Below are 18,396 nucleotides of genomic sequence, written 5' to 3'. Positions count from 1 at the left end.
TATGGATTTTAGAAAGTGCATGAAACGAAAGTGCATGTACTTATCCATTCTGAATCCAGGAAGGCCTGGTGAGGCCTCTAACCTGGCGCCCACAGCATGTGGGAGCTCATACTCAGGAAGGCCGCTGAGGCCTGTGACCTGACGACCACAGAATGTGGGAGCTTGTATCCAGGAAGGCCGGTGAGGCCTGTAACCTGGGAACCACAGCATGTGGGAACCAATGATCAGGAGGCCAGACGAGGCCTGTAACCTGATAGTCACAATGCGTGGGAGCTCACATTCAGGAAGGCCTGATGAGGCCTGCATCCTGACATGTGGACGCTCACAACCAGTGAGGCCTATACCCTAGCGACCACAGTGCGTGGGAGTTCACATCCAGGAAGGCCTGATGAGGCCTGTAACCTGACATGTGAAAACTCATAACCAGGAAGGCCTAGGAGGCCTGAAGCCTGGTGACCACTGAATGTGGGAGCTTAACACTCAGGAAAGCAGAGAGACCTGAAACCTGGCGACCACAGCATGTGGGAGCTCATACTCAGGAAGGCCTATGAGGCCTGAAACCTGGTGACCACAGTATGTGGGAACTCACATTCAGGAAAGCCGGATGAGGCCTATAACCTGACATGAGGAAGCTCATAACTAGGAAGACCTGCGACCACGGTGTGTGGGAGCTCATACTCAGGAAGGCCGGGTGAGGCCTGTAACCTGGCGGCCACAGTATGTGGGAGCTCACATTCAGGAAGGCCGGATGGGCCTGTAACCTGACATGTAGAAGCCCATCACCAGGAAGGCCGGTAAGGCCTGTAACCTGGTGACCACAGTATGTGGGAGCTCATATTCAGGAAGGCCTAGTAAGGCCTGTAACCTGATGACCACAGTATGTGGGAGCTCACATTCAGGAAGGCCGGTGAGGCCTGTAACCTGACATGTGGAAGCTCATAACCAGGAAGGCCTGGTGAGGCCTATAACCTGGCGACTACAGTATGTGGGAGCTCATATTCAACCACAGTATGTGGGAGCTCATACTCAGGAAGGCCTAGTGAGGCCTATGACCTGATAACCACAGTATGTGGGAGCCCATATTCAAGAAGGCCTGGTGAGGCCTATAACTTGATAACCACAGTATGTGGGAGCTCATCCAACCACAGTATGTGGGAGCTCATAACCAGGAAGGCCGGATGAGGCCTGTAACCTGATGACCACAGTATGTGGGAGCTCACATTCAGGAAGGCCGGTGAGGCCTGTAACCTGACATATGGAGGCTCATAACCAGGAAGCCCTGGTAAGGCCTATAACCTGGCGACTACAGTATGTGGGAGCTCATATTCAACCACAGTATGTGGGAGCTCACACTCAGGAAGGCCTTGTGAGGCCTATGACCTGATAACCACAGTATGTGGGAGCCCATATTCAAGAAGGCCTGGTGAGGCCTATAACTTGATAACCACAGAATGTGGGAGCTCATTTTCAGGAAGGCCTAGTGAGGCCTATGACCTGATAACCACATTACTCCTTGACAGTTAATTCCTGGGAGCTCACCTCAGGGAGGCCCAAGCGCTGTCCGGTTGCAAAATGGGGACTGTATGGTCAAGGAGGCCTGTTAAGACCTACTACCTGACCATCGAAAAAGTAAATCTAAAGATTTTCTTACCCAAAACATTTTGCCCCAGACTCTAAAACAGGAGACGTGGTCTGAAAAGAAACAGAAATATGTTAATTTCACATTTTACAAAAAGACCAGAATTACACCTGCTCTTTTTGTTCGCTGCTCATCATTTTAATTACTAAATTAAAATGCAGCCAAAAACACTGGATAACGCGATCTGGATGATAGGCTGAATTACTAAATATCTAACTTCTTAAAAGTCAGATAATATTCCATCATTTTAATTCATAGAATTAAATGCAGCCATAATCACCAGACAATACTGTTTTAATATTTATACGTTCTCGTAATCTACACACTGCCTCGGCAAGCGCGAGAACGAGCCGTTAAAATATATTTGGCTTTCATCCCTCGAGAAGAAAGTCAACAGGTGCGAGGTTGAAACATCCGACAGCGCACGGATTTTTTCTTTGCACGCGCGCCGAGATATTTCTTAATGAACACTGTCAGCACCCTCAGGAACTGCTGTGAACGCCTCGTACCCAAACAGTATTGTTTCACAAATCGCGTGCACCACGGGGCTCAGATGCTGAACCCTCCTCCCTCGAGAAAAGGGTCCGACGAGAGCGGAGCATCTTTAAATGAAAAACGCTCACAGTTTGCACAAGAGGCTCTCTCGAGAGCCTCCCGCGCGCTTCAGCGATATTCTCAAAACAGACAAACAGTCCCTGAAGACGAAAAGATGTTGTCATGTGTGCAAGGCTCCCCTTTATACATCCAGGTCGCGCGCTCATCATTCAAGCTGATGATGCACGGGCTGTCGCCGGTCAACATGATTGACGTGAGTTGATATTTATTTCAGACACCTGTCACGCCTGAGGCGTTCCCCATAGCGTCATTCTGACGTAGTGTAGAGTTCCCTTTCGAAAGGGAACTACAATTTACCTCAACAAGGCGACATAATGAACGACACTCTCATTCGTGGAGGTGGGAAAACATGTTCCTTGTGACATGCGAGATTTATTGTATTAATTTAAATATAAAAGAAAAGGCATGAGAGTCGGCTGTTTTTTATATAAGTAGCCTACATGGTTAAATATTTGACCACTTGCTTTAGGAACTTAATATAATTAGAAGTAATGCATTGAATAATAGGCCTACGTTGTTTAAATTGTGTTTAAACGTGCATACGTCTATTAAAGAGTGTATGTGTACAAAGAGAATCGCAATGCTGAGACGTTAAGACCAGGGTAAATCAAGGGAAAATACATATTTCAACAAGGCAACATAATGAACACTCGTCTCATTCGTGGAGGTGGAAAAACAAGTTCTTTGTGACATGCGAGATTTATTGTATAAAGATTTAAATTATGCAAAAGAAAGAGTATGAGTCTGCTGTTTTTGTCAATTTTAAGTTTTAATTTAAAATGTAGGCTATGCGATTTTAATATAAGTACATGGTTAAATATTTTACCACTTGCTTGAGCAACTTAATATATAATTATATAAGAGTAATGCATTAAATAATACGTTGTTTAAATTGTATTTAAACGTGAATACGTCTATTAAAGAGTGTATACGTGTGTACAAAGAGAATCGCAATGCTGACAAAAAAACTTTTTTTTAAATAAAAGTTGCTTAACTTCTGGATTTGAAATACAAATAGTGAGTAGGCTATGTATTTGTGGTACAGCCGCGGATCACGCACTGCAAACGCAGCATATGTGAAAGCACTATTGCGCGTGCTGGTCTTCCACCGCATACGCACTGCAACACGCACCGCTTACGCACTGCAACACGCACCGCATACGCACTGCACACGGAGTATGTGTGAAACGGTGTAAGCAGGCCATTGCAAGACAACCAATGAAGCGCAACAAGCAACAACGCGCCAGTAGGCAAAATGATACCGTAACCGAAGGTAGTTTCATTTGGCTATAAAAATTACGAGGTAGTCGACAAAAAACGAGTTGCAATTTGAAGTTGCCTGAAGTTGCACAAAGAAAGGTAAGTTTTGAACGAATGCTAAGCACCTTATCGGATGTACCGTAAAACTTCAAATAATAGCCGAGTCCCCAATAGACGCCTGTCTCTTTTAAACTGTCTTCTCTCTCTCTCTCTCTCTCTCTCTCTCTCTCTCTCTTGAAATACAAGCATTTTTTGTGAAAATTAAATTTTCTGTTTTTTACTGTATTTAATTAATGTCATTGTATAAAAAGAGGTTTAAATAAATACACATCTTACAGACATACATGATTTGTATAAATTTTATTTCTGTGGTAGAGGACTTGAAATGACTCGAAACTAAAATGGTAGGACTTTGGACTCGACTTGAGACTTGTTGGCTTTGACTTTTGACTCGACTCGGGACTTGCCTCATCTTTGACTCGACTTGACTCGGGACTCGAGGGCAAAGACTTGAGACTTACTTGTGACTTGCATAACAATGACTTTGTCCCACCTCTGGTTCACGTCATGTCTGCCGATCCAGAGACTGTTCAGGTCACGTCTGCCGATCCAGAGACCGTTCACGTCACATCTGTCGATCCAGAGACTGTTCACGTCGCATCTGCCGATCCAGGGACTGTTCACGTCGCGTCTGCTGATCCAGAGAAAGACCTCGATCAACTCAGATCCAGCAGCATGGGAATTCGGATTCTTCCTCCAGCAACTAAGAAGGAGCAGAGAGAATGACGTCAATCATTGTCTGCCATGCGCCAGCAGGGGTTCAGCGTAAGTGGCTTTGCTCAGTTGTTTTGGTCCCTGGCTGTGGGACTGGAATATAATGATATTGAACTAATAATTGTTTTTAATGGATGCCTGGACTACCCATTACCTCCATGGGAGATGGATGAACTTAAGAATCTGGGTTTTTGGGGCTTCATTGACTACCTTCAATATCGAAGTCGAGTGATGGCCGCCATGGCTGCCGCCATTCCCAAGCCTCGTCTTGAGATGGCCACCGCCGAGCCGGTGTCTCCGGACAGGATGGCCGCCGCTGAGCCAGTGTTTCCGGACAAGATGGCCGCCGCTGAGCCAGTGTCTCCGGACATGATGGTTGCCGCCGAGCCAGTTTCTCCGGACAAGATGGTCGCTGCCGAGCCTGTGTCTCCGGACAAGATGGCCGCCGCCGAGCCAGTGTCTCCGGACAAGATGGCCGCCGCCGAGCCTGTGTCTCCGGACAAGATGGCCACCACCGAGCCTGGGTCTCCGGACAAGATGGCCGCCGCTGAGCCTGTGTCTGTTCCTGAGCCGGTGTCTGTTCCTGTTCCTGAGCCGGTGTCTGTTCCTGTTCCTGAGCCGGTGCCTGTTCCTATTCCTGAGCCGGTGCCTGTTCCTAAGCCAGTGTTTGTTCCTGTTCCTGACCCGGTTTCTGTTCCTGTTCCTGACCCGGTTTCTGTTCCTGTTCCTGAGCCGGTGTCTGTTCCTGCGCCGGTGTCTGTTCCTGTGCCATGGTCGGCCATAGGGTTGTCTCCATTATGGTTGTCCGAAGGATCGTCTCCACCCTGGTCGTCTCCGCCGTGGCCGCCTGATGGACCGCCTGATCCATCCTGGTCGTCCGATGGGTTTTTTAGGATTTTTTAGGAGCGCTCCTTAGAGGGGGGGGGGGGGGGGGGGGGTAATGTCACAGTGTCTGGTTTTGTGTATCTGTTTGTGGGTGTGGGATCTGTGTGTGTGTTGCTTGTTTGTTGCTTAGAAACCAGCTGATCACTTAATCAGCCCGCAGCTGCAGCTAGTAAATTCTGTTTGTTAGCTGCCTATATCTAGCGGGAGTGATTATTGCATAGAATAGAATAGAAGAATAGAATGAGGCATTTATATAGCGCTTTCATATGTACTACTGTACACCCAAAGCGCTTTACAATCATATCAGGGGTCTCTCCTCAAACCACCACCAGTGTGCAGCATCCACTTGGATGATGCGACGGCAGCCACAGAACAACGGCGCCAGTGCGCTCACCACACACCAGCTATAGGTGGAGAGAGGAGAGAGAGTGATAGAGCCAATTCAATGTAAGGGGATTATTAGGAGGCCATGATTGGTAAGGGCCAATGTGTGGAATGTGGCCAGGACACCGGGGTTACACCCCTACTCTTTACGAGAAATGCCATGGGATTTTTAATGACCACAGAGAGTCAGGACCTCGGTTTTACGTCTCATCCGAAGGACGGTGCTCTTTGACAGTATAGTGTCCCCGTCACTACACTGGGGCGTTAGGACCCACACAGACCACAGGGTGAGCACCCCCTGCTGGCCTCACTAACACCTCTTCCAGCATGTTGTCGGTTTGTTACTCTTGTACTCTTGTTACTCTTGTCACTCTTGTGTATGCTCTCTTACCCAGCTCCGGTGTTTGAGTTTCCTGATGGAATTATTTCCGCAGCTAGGAATAATGGAATAGGATCGATCTCGTCTGTGTTCCCAGACTTCTGGAGATCGTTGGAGTCCTCTTCTTCCAGTTCCTGTTGTCATCCGCTCAAGGACTATTCATATCACTCATCCTCTCCTGTGTAACTGCTTCCAGGTCGCCTGCCTGCTAATCGTGGTGTTTTGAGTGTTTCCATCAGTTCAACCCGTTTGTCAATAAACTGCTTGCTTGCAATTGGATCTTCGACTCTCATTGTGACAGTAACGGCATGTAAATGGGTATTAGTGAATTATTGTGATGTGTTAACAGTATTATGTGTTTGTGATATCAGTGTTGGGGTGTGTATGTGTGCAGATTTGAATGCTAAAATATAGGTTTATTATATTAACATTTATATTTTTACCTCAATAGTTAAACCCTGTCATTAGGGAGAAGGCATAGTGAGTCCTTCCGTTTTTATTGAAGGAAAATATTGTTTTTTGGCACTTTAATGGTCTCTGGTGCAATGACATTGCTAGGTAAAGCTGCTAAATTCATATGATTGGTGCCAGTACAGCAGTAACTTTTTTTAACTGTTTTTAATTATAGCATTATCACAAATAGCACTGTTTTCTGAGAGGTTTTTTTTTTTGTTTAATTTTTTTTTTACCCTTTTATTAGGACCAAGTTTCATGTACTTTCTAATATAATGTGCTAAGATGTGGATTAATGCTATATAATTTACACATTCACTTTGATTTTGTCTCTTAAAAAAATGGTACCCCAGAGTGTGGTAATTTCACTTTTTAGCTCTGAGAGTGAAAGTGTGACTTTGGTGTCATTGTAGTTACAGTGGCCTCAATCATATGGACATGGTATTTCTGACCTTTGCGACAGTTACACTTGATTTATGTTACGTCCCTTGTCTTCCAATCACACAAATTCCAGCACCAATCAGTAGCCAATATCTCGTACTATGGAATAATGACTAACCTGTTGTTATGCAACCGTTCATAGCAATTAAACTGTTTTTTTGGGGGCTGGCATTCCATTTGCTAGCATTCCTTCTACGGTTCATGGCTAAGGACAAAACAACAGTATCAATCAGTGAGACAGCTTCCTCTGAAACTCGTGTATCAGATCTGATGTACGGTGTAAGAAATGTCACACGTCCTGTTTGTCCCATTCATGTGATCCTCGAAATGATGGATTCTGACACAAAACATTAAGAGTTTTCTCTGTGCATTTGTGAAAGTTGTGAAACAAACATTCTTTTTATAATGGGAAAGACATCATAATCCTTGCATTAATTTGTTGCCTGGAATACAAATATGACTAAAATTAATTTTTTAAAGAGAGGAACGGTTTTTTTTTTATTATATAGAGAATGCCAAAACACACCTTTCAAAATTTTCTAGCATTTATTAGAGAAATGTTTCGATAAAGAACTTGTAAGTTCTTCCAAATAAACCCTTCCATGTGCATGCTAAGTATTAGAAAAAAGCTTTCCCTTTTAAATGCACTCTTATGTCACAAACTTGTGAAAAGGTTTTAAAACTCTTCACTTCACTGGGTCAAAGAGGCATGTGTGCACTTTCAAAGGGCTACAGCACATAGTAGCACTCCAGCCGCTGACCTGATTGAGACAGAGAGGTTGAGACACAAAGAACAAAAAGAGTTGATGCATGCTCTCATGAGTTCGTGAGCACAAGACTGCAGGTGGAGAGTATGAGGAGCATAAGACCTAATGGCTGATGTAAAGGAACAATGGAGACAGTAAGAGGTCATTACTCAGACTGTCACAGCACATACCACCTGCGCTCTCCTGCTAATGCTTTAGACAGACAGAGAGAGAGAGAGAGAGAGAGAGAGAGAGAGAGAGAGAGAGAGAGAGAGAGAGAGAGAGAGAGAGAGAGAGAGAGACTGTTGTTGTGACTGTCAGGCTGTCATGTTAAATTAATAAAATATTGATACAATTGATGTGAAAGTAATATAAAATGTTTATTTTATAATTGGCATAATGTTTAATTTAAATGTAAGCGAGAACTAAACACCATAACATTCTAAAAGAAAAGCATGAGTATCAAAGTTATTACATGGAACTTTTTTTTTTTTTTTTTCATTTCTAAAAAAACAACAACAACCCATCATTCCTGTATTTGGTGAAATTTGACCATGAAACAGGAAGGGCATCTGCCTGTAACAAATGTGATTGAAAATTCATATTTATTCCTACTCATGGTTTCAATTGTTTTAAATTTTATACAGAAGAATCTTCAACCATTATTGACAGGTCAGGATAATGAAATCTCTCAAGGCATTGCCACATTCTTTTTTTATCAAAAGCAATATTAAAGTTAGACATTTAATAAGTATTTCCAGAAAATCAAATCCATGACTTCAACATGTTCAGCACCATGTTGAGTTGCATTTAAAACAACAGTGTGCAATATCTCTTTTAAAGGTCCAGCTCCAGTCTGATTTTGGCTCTTAAGTTTCAAACATTTACTGCAGTCTTGTATATCTCAAAAGCACCAAAGCAGATATGGGTGTCATATGCAGTGAAGTCCAAAGCCCAGCCTGTCTCTGATCACTCAGGGATGTGGTGCCACTCGTAAACGTGTCTTTGAAGTTCTCTATGGTTCCAGAGATTATCATGCAGCTGCTTTGAGTCTGGCCTATCTCTCATGCACTGTTTGTAAACATGCGGTGGCTTGAAGTTAGCAGCAGATTATGATGGCTAGAGCAGAAATATAGGAGTGACAAAGATGTAACAACAACATTCATACATAGAGCGGATATGGATTTTTCATTATTTTTATTAAAAGAATGTTTGCATCATATTACAAGTTAATCTTTAGTGAAATGGCTCCTGTCACACAAACACAGAGACTCAATTTTTTTTTTTTTTTTTTTTTTTTTTACAAATCTTTTCTCTCTTTAGATACATCTGTAAAAGCCATTAGCAGGTTCATTCCTTGAAATGTTGTAAACAATGTTGAACTGTTTAGTTACTGTACACTAAAAAAAATAATGATAATAATAAAAATAAATAAAAAATCAGCCTGTTTTTAAGATTTACGAATTCCAATTGTATTTAAAATTATCAAATGAAATTATCAAAATGAATAAAATTATCAAAATGAATTGGATAGTCCATCCTTATATTATTCATTTTGGATTAAGAATTTTAAATGAGTAAAAAAAAAAAAAAACTTAAACTTTAATAAAATATTTTGTATAAGAGTTTAATAACAATAAGTTTTAAATTTAAATTACAATATTTAAATTCATACCAGTTAACTACTGTACATTAGTTAAGATTAACTAATAATGAACTGCACTTCTACAGCATCTTTGTTAATGTCAATTTCAACATTTACTAATACATTATTAATATCAAAAGTTGTATTAGTTAACATTAGCACTGCAACTAACATGAACAAACAATAAACAGCTGTATTTTAAACAGCTGTAATGTTAACAAAGATTAATAAATACAGTAACAAATGTATTGCTCATGGTTAGTTCATGTTAGTAAATACATTAACTAATGCTAACTAATGAACCTTATTGTAAAGTGTTACCTCATTTTGTATAAACCTTAGGAACAAGGGAACGGACCATTTCAGTTTGAATTTGTATTTAAAAAATGAAAATGTGTTTAAAATTTATTAATACAATTATTCAATTCAATTTGGTGAAATTCGTAAAGCTTTTTTTATTATTATTATTTTTATTTATTATTATTATTATTATTTTTAGTGTAGAAACACTTTAGGTAACACTTTCCAATAAGATCTCATTTGTTAACATTAATTAATGCCTTAACAAACATGAACCAACAATAAACAATGTTTTTACTGCATTTAACCTTTCTTAATAGTTAATACAAATTATCATTGTTTATGTTAGTTCACAGTGCATTTACCAATGTTGACAGATACATTGTTTGATTTTAAAAATGTATTAGTGAATGCTAAGATTATCATTCACTTAGATTAATAAATGCAGTAGAATTATTGTTGATTGTTAGTTCAAGATAACTAATGTTAACAAACAAATCCCTATTTGGTAAGTGTTACTTTTTAAGTGTATCTGTTTAAAAGCAGACATTATGCGATTCTGTTTGGTGGAGCTCTGGAGAATAAAAAAAAGTTTCCTGATAAATAAGGAATAAAATATAAATAAAATATTTAATGCAAATTAGTTCATATATAATCACAATACATTAAGTGAACATGGGGTGAGCTTTTACTATCAAAAGTGTTTTCTAATATTATTCAAGGAGTTTCATATTTGTGTAATTTTCATGTAATTTCATGTAATTTTCATAAAATGAATTTATCAGCTTTTTAAGTTTAATTTTCTTATTATTGTGTAAATAATCTGAGTTTGCCCATAGAGTATTGATCAAAGTCTGATATATCTTTGTATTGAAATACTTCCTAATTTAAAACACAACAATATTATTTTTAAAAAAGTTACAGATTTCAAAAGTTGCAGCATAACAGGAATGACCCAGGTAACAGTTTATATGTCTTTGACTTGAACTGCAAAATAATTGTGAAAAGATGAGAAATGAAAGTTTGTATTTTTTCTCAAGAACAATAACAATGTCTGACTAATGTTTCGTTTGTTTCATTTTTCCATTCAAGCAGATACACTAATCAAACACACAATTATTCACAAAACAAATCACGACTGATAACTGGTATAACACTAATAAATACAGCATTTGCGTAGGCTAAATAGAACATCTGAAAACATAGCTTAAGTGTGTGTTAGTTCATTCATGTGTGTTTGTCTATTATAAAGTGGCTGTGAGGAGAGATGCTGTCAGCAGCAGGTATTACAGCCTCTCTCACCCACTCGTATTGCCTGTTCACAGTCTCCTTGTCTTTATATATTTCTGTGTTGTCTTGTTGCTGGTCTGTTGTGCTGTCAGATATTTTATCTGTCTTTTTAATTGTATCTCTTTTTTTCTGTCTAATGGAGTATGGAGTGGTTGGAGGTTTGTAGCCTGTCAGGGCACCTCTCTCATTCATTCACTCGATTAATTGTTTGTGATTATCCTTGATCCCTTTTTGACAGCGGAATATTCTTCCCTGGATTCTGTCGGCTTATGAAGAGTGTGTTCTCTTTCTCTCAGATGTCTTAAAATCTCTCAGTCACAAATCCCATGATTATAAGCTTTTACATCATGTTTTGGACTTGACATGTTATAGAGATATGCTGAACTTTGAGAAGTGGCCTCTGAGTCAAAGCCAAAAAGCTATTCGAATTTTTCTGTTTTTCTGAATTTTCCCAAATGAGTATTATGATTTTATTATGATTCTTTAAGTCTCCTTGTAACAAGATAAAGTAATTAGTGTCTTTCTCCTGTTGTAGATGACACTATGTCTGTTCTAGAATAAGTATCACACTATGATGCCCTCAATTTGTTAAAGAGACAGCTTTAATGAACATCAAAGAAACAAATTCAAAAATTCCTACCTAAATTCTCATTTGACACATGGTTCTTTATTTCTTTTGAGGACAACAGCTAATAACCGATCATGGCTTTAAAACACATTACTTGAATATATGGAAATGTACTCAACACTGATGTCAGTGTATTAAATCAATATGGGTCAAAAACACAAAAATCCACCAGTTATCTACAATCACTTTACAACTAAAGACATTTAAACAGTTCAAATACTGAATATAAATAACAACACATTTCCATATACTTGCTCTGATTTTCTGGGGGGTTTTGCACCCTGTCTGTTTTTCTGCTGTCCTTCAGTATTCCCCACTGTCGTATCTGAAAGGATGCGACATTCTTTCAGGGTAACTGTTTGAGCTGTAGCTACTGTAGCGATAGCCCTCAAAGTTTTCAGACCTCTCAATTTTAGCTGGGAGCGTGTCCTGGTACGACAGAGCAGATTTGATCACTCCCGAATCCTCTGGAATCTTCAGATCCGAGTAAGAGTTGGGAGAGGAGTCTTCCAAGATTGAGTTACAGTTAGACAGGCCTTTCACATCATAGATGTTCTCTCCATACTTGACAACAGATGGCTTGGGGCATGGCTGGTAGGACACTTTTGTGGTTGTGGTTATTATGGTCTGCAGTGCTGCTGGGGTAGCAGGGGCAGGTCCTGTGTACCTACATGGGTAGTCACTGTTGTAGTAGTGGTGGTTGGCGTTGGTTGGCAGTTGAGTGTAGTCTCCTCTCTCCCCATAGGCACCTTTACTAAGAATTTGCTTCCAGCCATGATGCTTTCCTGTAGTTTCTGCGTAGCTTCGCTCATGGCTGCCTAAAGGACTCGTGCCATGAGACACCCCACTCAGGCTAGGCACGGACTTATTAGGATCTGTCTCAGTTTGTGGGCTAGAAGGATCCTTATAAAGTGTTGTTGGATAAGGCCCTGAGCCAAGGTATCCTGGGACTGCAAAGTCATACCCACAAGGAGGGCGAGTCATATACAGACGGTGGTTGGCAGGCTTCTGCAGTGAGCTCGGTGCATCCGCCATGGCTGCTGTTGTGTCATAAGGGAATTTGTAGGGCTCTGGATTCTGGAACGAAGGATAGTGTTGGGTCTGTATTGGGAAATTGGACTCTGCAATGATGCTGAAGCGCTCCGGACCCTCCATGGTGAGCTGGTGGATATTTGGGTAGGCTATGTCGTGGTAACGTCCAGGCTGGTGACAGAAAATCAAATTTAAGTTTTCTGCAATTGGCCCTTCACATGGAGATCTTCCAGAAAGAGTTTAACATCTCTATGCACCATATCCCCTAAAATTATAATTTACACTCTAAAAAATAATGTATTAACAGAACAGTTTGGATCAAATCTCTCAAAAAGAGTTATGGCAACTTAGAGTGAAATTACATTCAACCAACAAGCTACATTGAGTAGATTTGTAGCATAAACACAAATTTTAAAGTTGATTACTCAAAAAAATTAAGTCGCGCCAAATACTTATAACAGCATTAAACACTAACAGGTCTTTACTTTCACTTAAAAAAATAAAGTAATAATAAATAAAATAACACTTAATTTCAACATTTATTCTCCTATCCAGTCCTATGCAAAGCATGCTGGGAACAGGAAATCAGAAAAATAAAGTTCTGAAGTTATCAAAACAATTTCATGAAGTCAGTAAGTTGTAATGATTGAATGATTTAAAAAAAAAAATGAACACAGAAATTTGAGTTTCATTTATACACAATATGAAATTATTATGTCAACAGAACTTAATAAAATAATGTTTGTAACTTAAACGTTTTAATTAAAACAATAAATTAGAATTTTTAACTTGCAACCATGCATTTATTTAAGTTGTGGTAACAGGTCCTCTAAATTAATTTTTAGTAAGCAGCACATTTATTAGATAGCTTCTATATACAAAAATGTAGAGGTTTCTGACCTTCTTTATTCTTACATATTTTTTTCTTATATTTTCAAATTCTTATAGTAGAAACTTATAAAGAAAAAACTCTATCAATAAGTATTCTATTGCATTCATAATGCCCTGTAAAAACCCTTCTAATTATGTTGTAACATCTCATGAATAAACGTAACAAAAGTTAAAATACATTATAATACTTACCTTCTTGTGGTTATAACTTAGCTATAATGTATTATAAGTAAGATCACTGGTAACCCTCTTACAGTTGAAACAATGCAATATGGTTTTGTTGATATTACAATAAAAAAGTTCAAAGCAAATGTGTTATATAACTCATCCATGATATCACATGGCTGTTTAAAGAAAACTTAAATTATGTTACTCAAAGCAGATAACGTCCACTTATAAATTCTATGACCATATTTTAAAGCCTTTTGGATGTTTACAAGATTTTGCATTAGTCACATTACAGTAAAAAAACACTAATAAGATATAGTATGATACTGTTCACTGCATATCTCAATGTCAATATATGAGACATAATGCATTATATGGCAAATAATGCATAAATGGCAACTATAATCCATTGCATCTTGCAATACAACTAATTACACTGCAACTAATAGTACTGTGTTTATCTATAAGTCTATTTTCAGTCTTAACCTATACCTGGAATTATGTGTATTTGGGATTAACTTTAAGTGTCACAGATTTTTTGAATATGCGTATTACCTCTGGCTCCACCAGTCTTCTTTTCTGTGAAAAGTGAGGTGAAGACATCCTTCTCTTAACTGCACTTCTTCTTGCCTCTGTTTCCGACTTACTCTCTGGTCTGGGGTGGTCATGTACTCCTTTAGCCTTAAAACAGACATAGAGGGAATTGAACATCTCAAAATAATATTCATAAATCATATCTATTTTAATCCTTAACTATATTTAAATATAATACACAATTCTGTTGAACAGTGACATCAATGAATTCAATTAAAGCTGATGATTGTCATTTGAAAGTATTTATAATAATTTGTAAACAGTAAAATGAGTTGTTTACTTATATTACCTTATTTCTACCTGATCTGATTCTTCAAAAAACTTTTGTTGGTATACTGTAAATATTCAAGTTTATTCAGCAATTATATATTTTGACTTTGCAATAAGTTAAATTGGATGTCATTTCTACAATTTCATTTGCAAATTTAACAATCATTTTGTTAAAAAATTGTATCGTCTCTTTTAAGCATTTAAAGTTATCACTGGCATATGTTTCCCAAATACACCAAACCAATATCTACACTATAATAATAATAATAATAATAATAATAATAATAAATGTATTCACAGTCAAACTCACCTGGAAAAAAATGGCTTTCCCATCTACTCTCCAAAAATTAGTTACTGGATAGCCACTGTGACCTCGGCACGGAATCAACTCGAGAGCTGAGTTACAGTTCAGACAAAGCTTTTCTGCAAAGGTACATTACGAATACATAGTTTTACTGAGACTTTTACAAAATGACCAACTACCCATTTTAATGAACAATTTTGAAGAAATTCTCATGTGTAGCTTTATCTATTGGGCATGATTCATAAGTCAGCGTAAACAAGAGGTTCTTTGACTCAGCCAAAGAGTCAAGGTGATGAGTGAGAGGGTCAGGCTCTTAAACTATCAGAACAGGGTAATTCAGCATGAAATGTGAGTTTAATGAAGTGCAAGTAAGGTCTATCAACAGAGGTCACTGCACTAAAGGCTACACTACTAAATAAATGTTCCTAAAAAAGTTCATAGCCTAATGCCATAAGAGATTTTTTTTAGTAACAGTTGTTAGTCTGTTTCAATAAAACCATATACCAAAAACCTAAAAAAAAGAAAAAAAAAGAAAAAGAAAAAAAAAAGATTCTTGATAAGAATGCGATCATTTGCTGTTCAGATATTTCAAAGGTATTTTGAACTACGCGCTACAACAAGCCTGTTTTGTAAAATATGTCTGTTCTTTCTTATCAGATTCGTTCCTGACATGATTAACTCGTTTGGTAGATGCTGCTTGTTTTGTGGGGGGAAAAAATGTTCATGAACATACTCTGCTGTTTCTGCCGTGCTTTGTCACAGATGGCCGGTCTCAGCTGAAGTTTGGACCCGTCTGGGAGAGAGCAGTTTCGTGAACACACCACCACACCAAGACATGACTTCTTCAGGATCTGACAGTTATGATTGTTAGTGTTCCTCATGGCCCATCCGCTCAGGTGTCTTTGCGCGTTCTTGTCTTCACTGCTGTAGATATAACGCACATATCCATCTGTCCACTCCTGGAACACATCATACTGTTTCGTGTCCTGGAAAAATAACAATAAATCATCATTAACAAAGGCCTATTCATATTTAGTTAGCGAGAGGGCATTTAATGTATTTTCCGAGTAGGCCTATTGGACCGACACAAAAGCTAGGCTATCAATATTTCCTTTTGTAGGGTAGGCTACTTAAACATTGAGATAAAAAAAGAAAGAAAATGTAGGCTATTCCAAAAGAAATTGTAAAATTCCGCCCTGCCAACAAATGCATAAAATGTAAAAAATTTACCTGTGGAAGCTTGGGGTCGTTTATATCCCAAGTCAACTTCATCCCGAATGAACACACGCAATCTGAGCTGTCAAACTGATCTGAGGATTTGGACATGATGTGAGTCAACTCCGGATCATATCAACCATAAGGATCAAAAACCAGCTTCAAGACAAAATTCAGCTCGGAGTTTAGATCAGTTTACAAAATGGATCATACATCACGTCCTTTAGACCTTTACTTCCAGAAAAGCGTCTTTATTTTCTTCTGTAAAATCCACGTTTATGTGAGTCCGTCCAGGTGCACTTCACATAGGTAATGGTCTCAGGTAAATGCTGCTGTGTCTATGTAAAGAAGGAGGCTGGGCTTACACACAGAGACACACACACTCACTACCTCAGATACTGCGTGCTTTCACTTTACATGATCCGTGCATTTCACCTCCACTAACGAGTCATTTCGCAACAAGACTAAACGAAAGCTCAATATGTGACTACAGGGGAGAAATAGCACAGCTTGTGATAAATAAAATTTCCTTACACATCCCAGATTTTATCTCTGCGTTTACAGTTTAAATGGGAAAATTACAGTCTCTTTTAAACGTGAACCCGACGGTGTGGTATTTCACGCGTAGTCAGCGAAATTTATGCAAGCGACGTTCACTGGGACTGATCCGAGGCTGATGGTCACAGAACAGGACTGGTCCAGTTGGTGAGGTAATGTGATCTACTGCAGGTCATTAGCTGTTGTGTGTAAACGAAAAGCCGCACTGCTGACACAACACGGACCGGTCGTTAACACAACAAACACAACGCAGCTCATAAACACGCACCTTTTCTATGTATCCATTGGCGATCACTGATGTCATTGAAATATAAGTGATTTTCAAGTGATACATAACTCGGGACATAAACTTTAAATGAATGCAGCTGCTTTTTTCTGTTAGTAAATAATAATAATAATAATAATAATAAATGTAGCCTAGTTAATCAGACTTAATTAAATGATTCTTGTAATTAAGTAGCCTAATCTGTCACTCCTCTAGGCACATCAATAATCTCTTTTTAAATATTCCAAAATATATAATTGAACTGTAAAATATTATCACATTGAACTCGCATCTTGAATAGCAAGCGAGTCTTCTGCCAAAACACAAATCTGACGGCTAATAATGGCATACAAGAAAGAAACCATTGGCTATATTTATTTTAGTTAAACTTTTTCCACTCCATGGGCCAAATGTAGGCTAACCGTCCTTCTTTAATGGTTGTGCTTTTGAAATAGCGTAGCATGTATTAACAGTGCAAGTGTACGTGTACACTTGCACGTATATGTACACTACACAACCGGCATGTTATTTTTCCGTTTAAATCGTCATTTTGTAGAGAATAAGGTTATGGGCTATTACAAGTTGTCCTAATTCTTCACCAACAAGAATTAGGTTTTCTTAAGGTAATTATAATAGTCATTAATTCATCCATAATAATAACGAGGCATGCTGTTTTAAATTCAATTTCGCCAAAACATTAACGGGAAACTCATCACTCACGTGCAAGTAACCTACCCATTACGCATTCGTGATTACACGTATATATATATATATATATATATATATATATATATATATATATATATATATATATATATATATATATATATATATATATATATATATATATAAACATCTCTATACAACTATTGCAGCCTATCTTTTGCTTATTCTTAATTATTGCTTTGTTAATTCGGTCTTGCATTACTATTTTGTCATTCTTAGGAGAACAGCGCAACTGTATACGCTTATCATATCATTGCTGTTTTATTGATTCTTTTGTCATCACTGGCAGCAAAATAAATAAATAAATATATTTAAAACAGCTTATATAATCTATCTATCTATCTATCTATCTATCTATCTATCTATCTATCTATCTATTAAATTTTAAAATGCAGAATGCTTTTTGTGAGTTGTGTTTAGGTAACGTAAAAACGTGTGTGTGTGTGTGTCATACATTTTCATATGAAGAGAAAAAGTATAGTAAATCAACATGGGTAATTCTTTAACATGTTACATTTTACCCTTAAGCTTCATAATTTGATCTTAAATTCATGTTATGATATAACTCGATGCCAAGTCGGCGTTATAGCCTTATCCTATACGTCTACAAGTCCATATACAAAGTGCAAATGACGGGAATTCACGGATCCTTTGGTGAAGACTTGGCTGATGAATATTATTACGTTACCGTGCAGTTGGCTTATGATTTTCTCTAAAAGTTTGGTCATCTGAACATCTCACTAAACTAAGATTCGTTAATATTAGACCTACATAAATCATATCACTGTATGTAAAAAAAACGAAAGAAAAAAAAAACTAATAAATAGTTAAAGAATAAATAGAATAAAAATAAATCTAATCAGAACTGTTAATGATAAATAAATAAATAAATAAACTGTCAGTGTCCTAATGCATGCAGAGAAATGCAGGCAGT

The 18,396-nt window shown here is 38.2% G+C and overlaps 1 protein-coding gene across 3 annotated transcripts; it reads right to left on the bottom strand.

Annotated features, from left to right (window-relative positions):
- Positions 1-10,333: 10,333 nt before the first annotated feature.
- On the bottom strand, positions 10,334-16,752 carry gcm2 (glial cells missing transcription factor 2). Of its 3 annotated transcripts, none has more exons than XM_079863696.1 (6): positions 16,740-16,752; positions 15,929-16,008; positions 15,432-15,684; positions 14,705-14,817; positions 14,086-14,211; positions 10,334-12,642 (listed from the first exon to the last, which is right to left on the bottom strand). In XM_079863696.1, exons 2-6 carry the CDS (start codon positions 15,968-15,970, stop codon positions 11,743-11,745), a joined length of 1,434 nt encoding a protein of 477 aa, XP_079719822.1. In that variant the 5' UTR covers positions 15,971-16,008; positions 16,740-16,752; the 3' UTR covers positions 10,334-11,742. The 3 variants fall into 3 exon arrangements, with proteins under 3 accessions (XP_079719822.1, XP_079719821.1, XP_079719820.1); XM_079863695.1 differs by lacking the exon at positions 16,740-16,752 and adding an exon at positions 16,127-16,528; XM_079863694.1 differs by lacking the exon at positions 16,740-16,752 and having other exon boundaries at positions 15,929-16,543.
- Between the last annotated feature and the right edge of the window lie 1,644 nt (positions 16,753-18,396).

The sequence above is a fragment of the Squalius cephalus genome (genome assembly GCF_949319135.1).
Source record: "Squalius cephalus genome assembly, chromosome: 25".
NCBI lineage: Eukaryota > Metazoa > Chordata > Actinopteri > Cypriniformes > Leuciscidae > Squalius > Squalius cephalus.
Note: the sequence above shows the minus strand (reverse complement) of the source record. Positions and strands in the feature narration are given on the sequence as shown.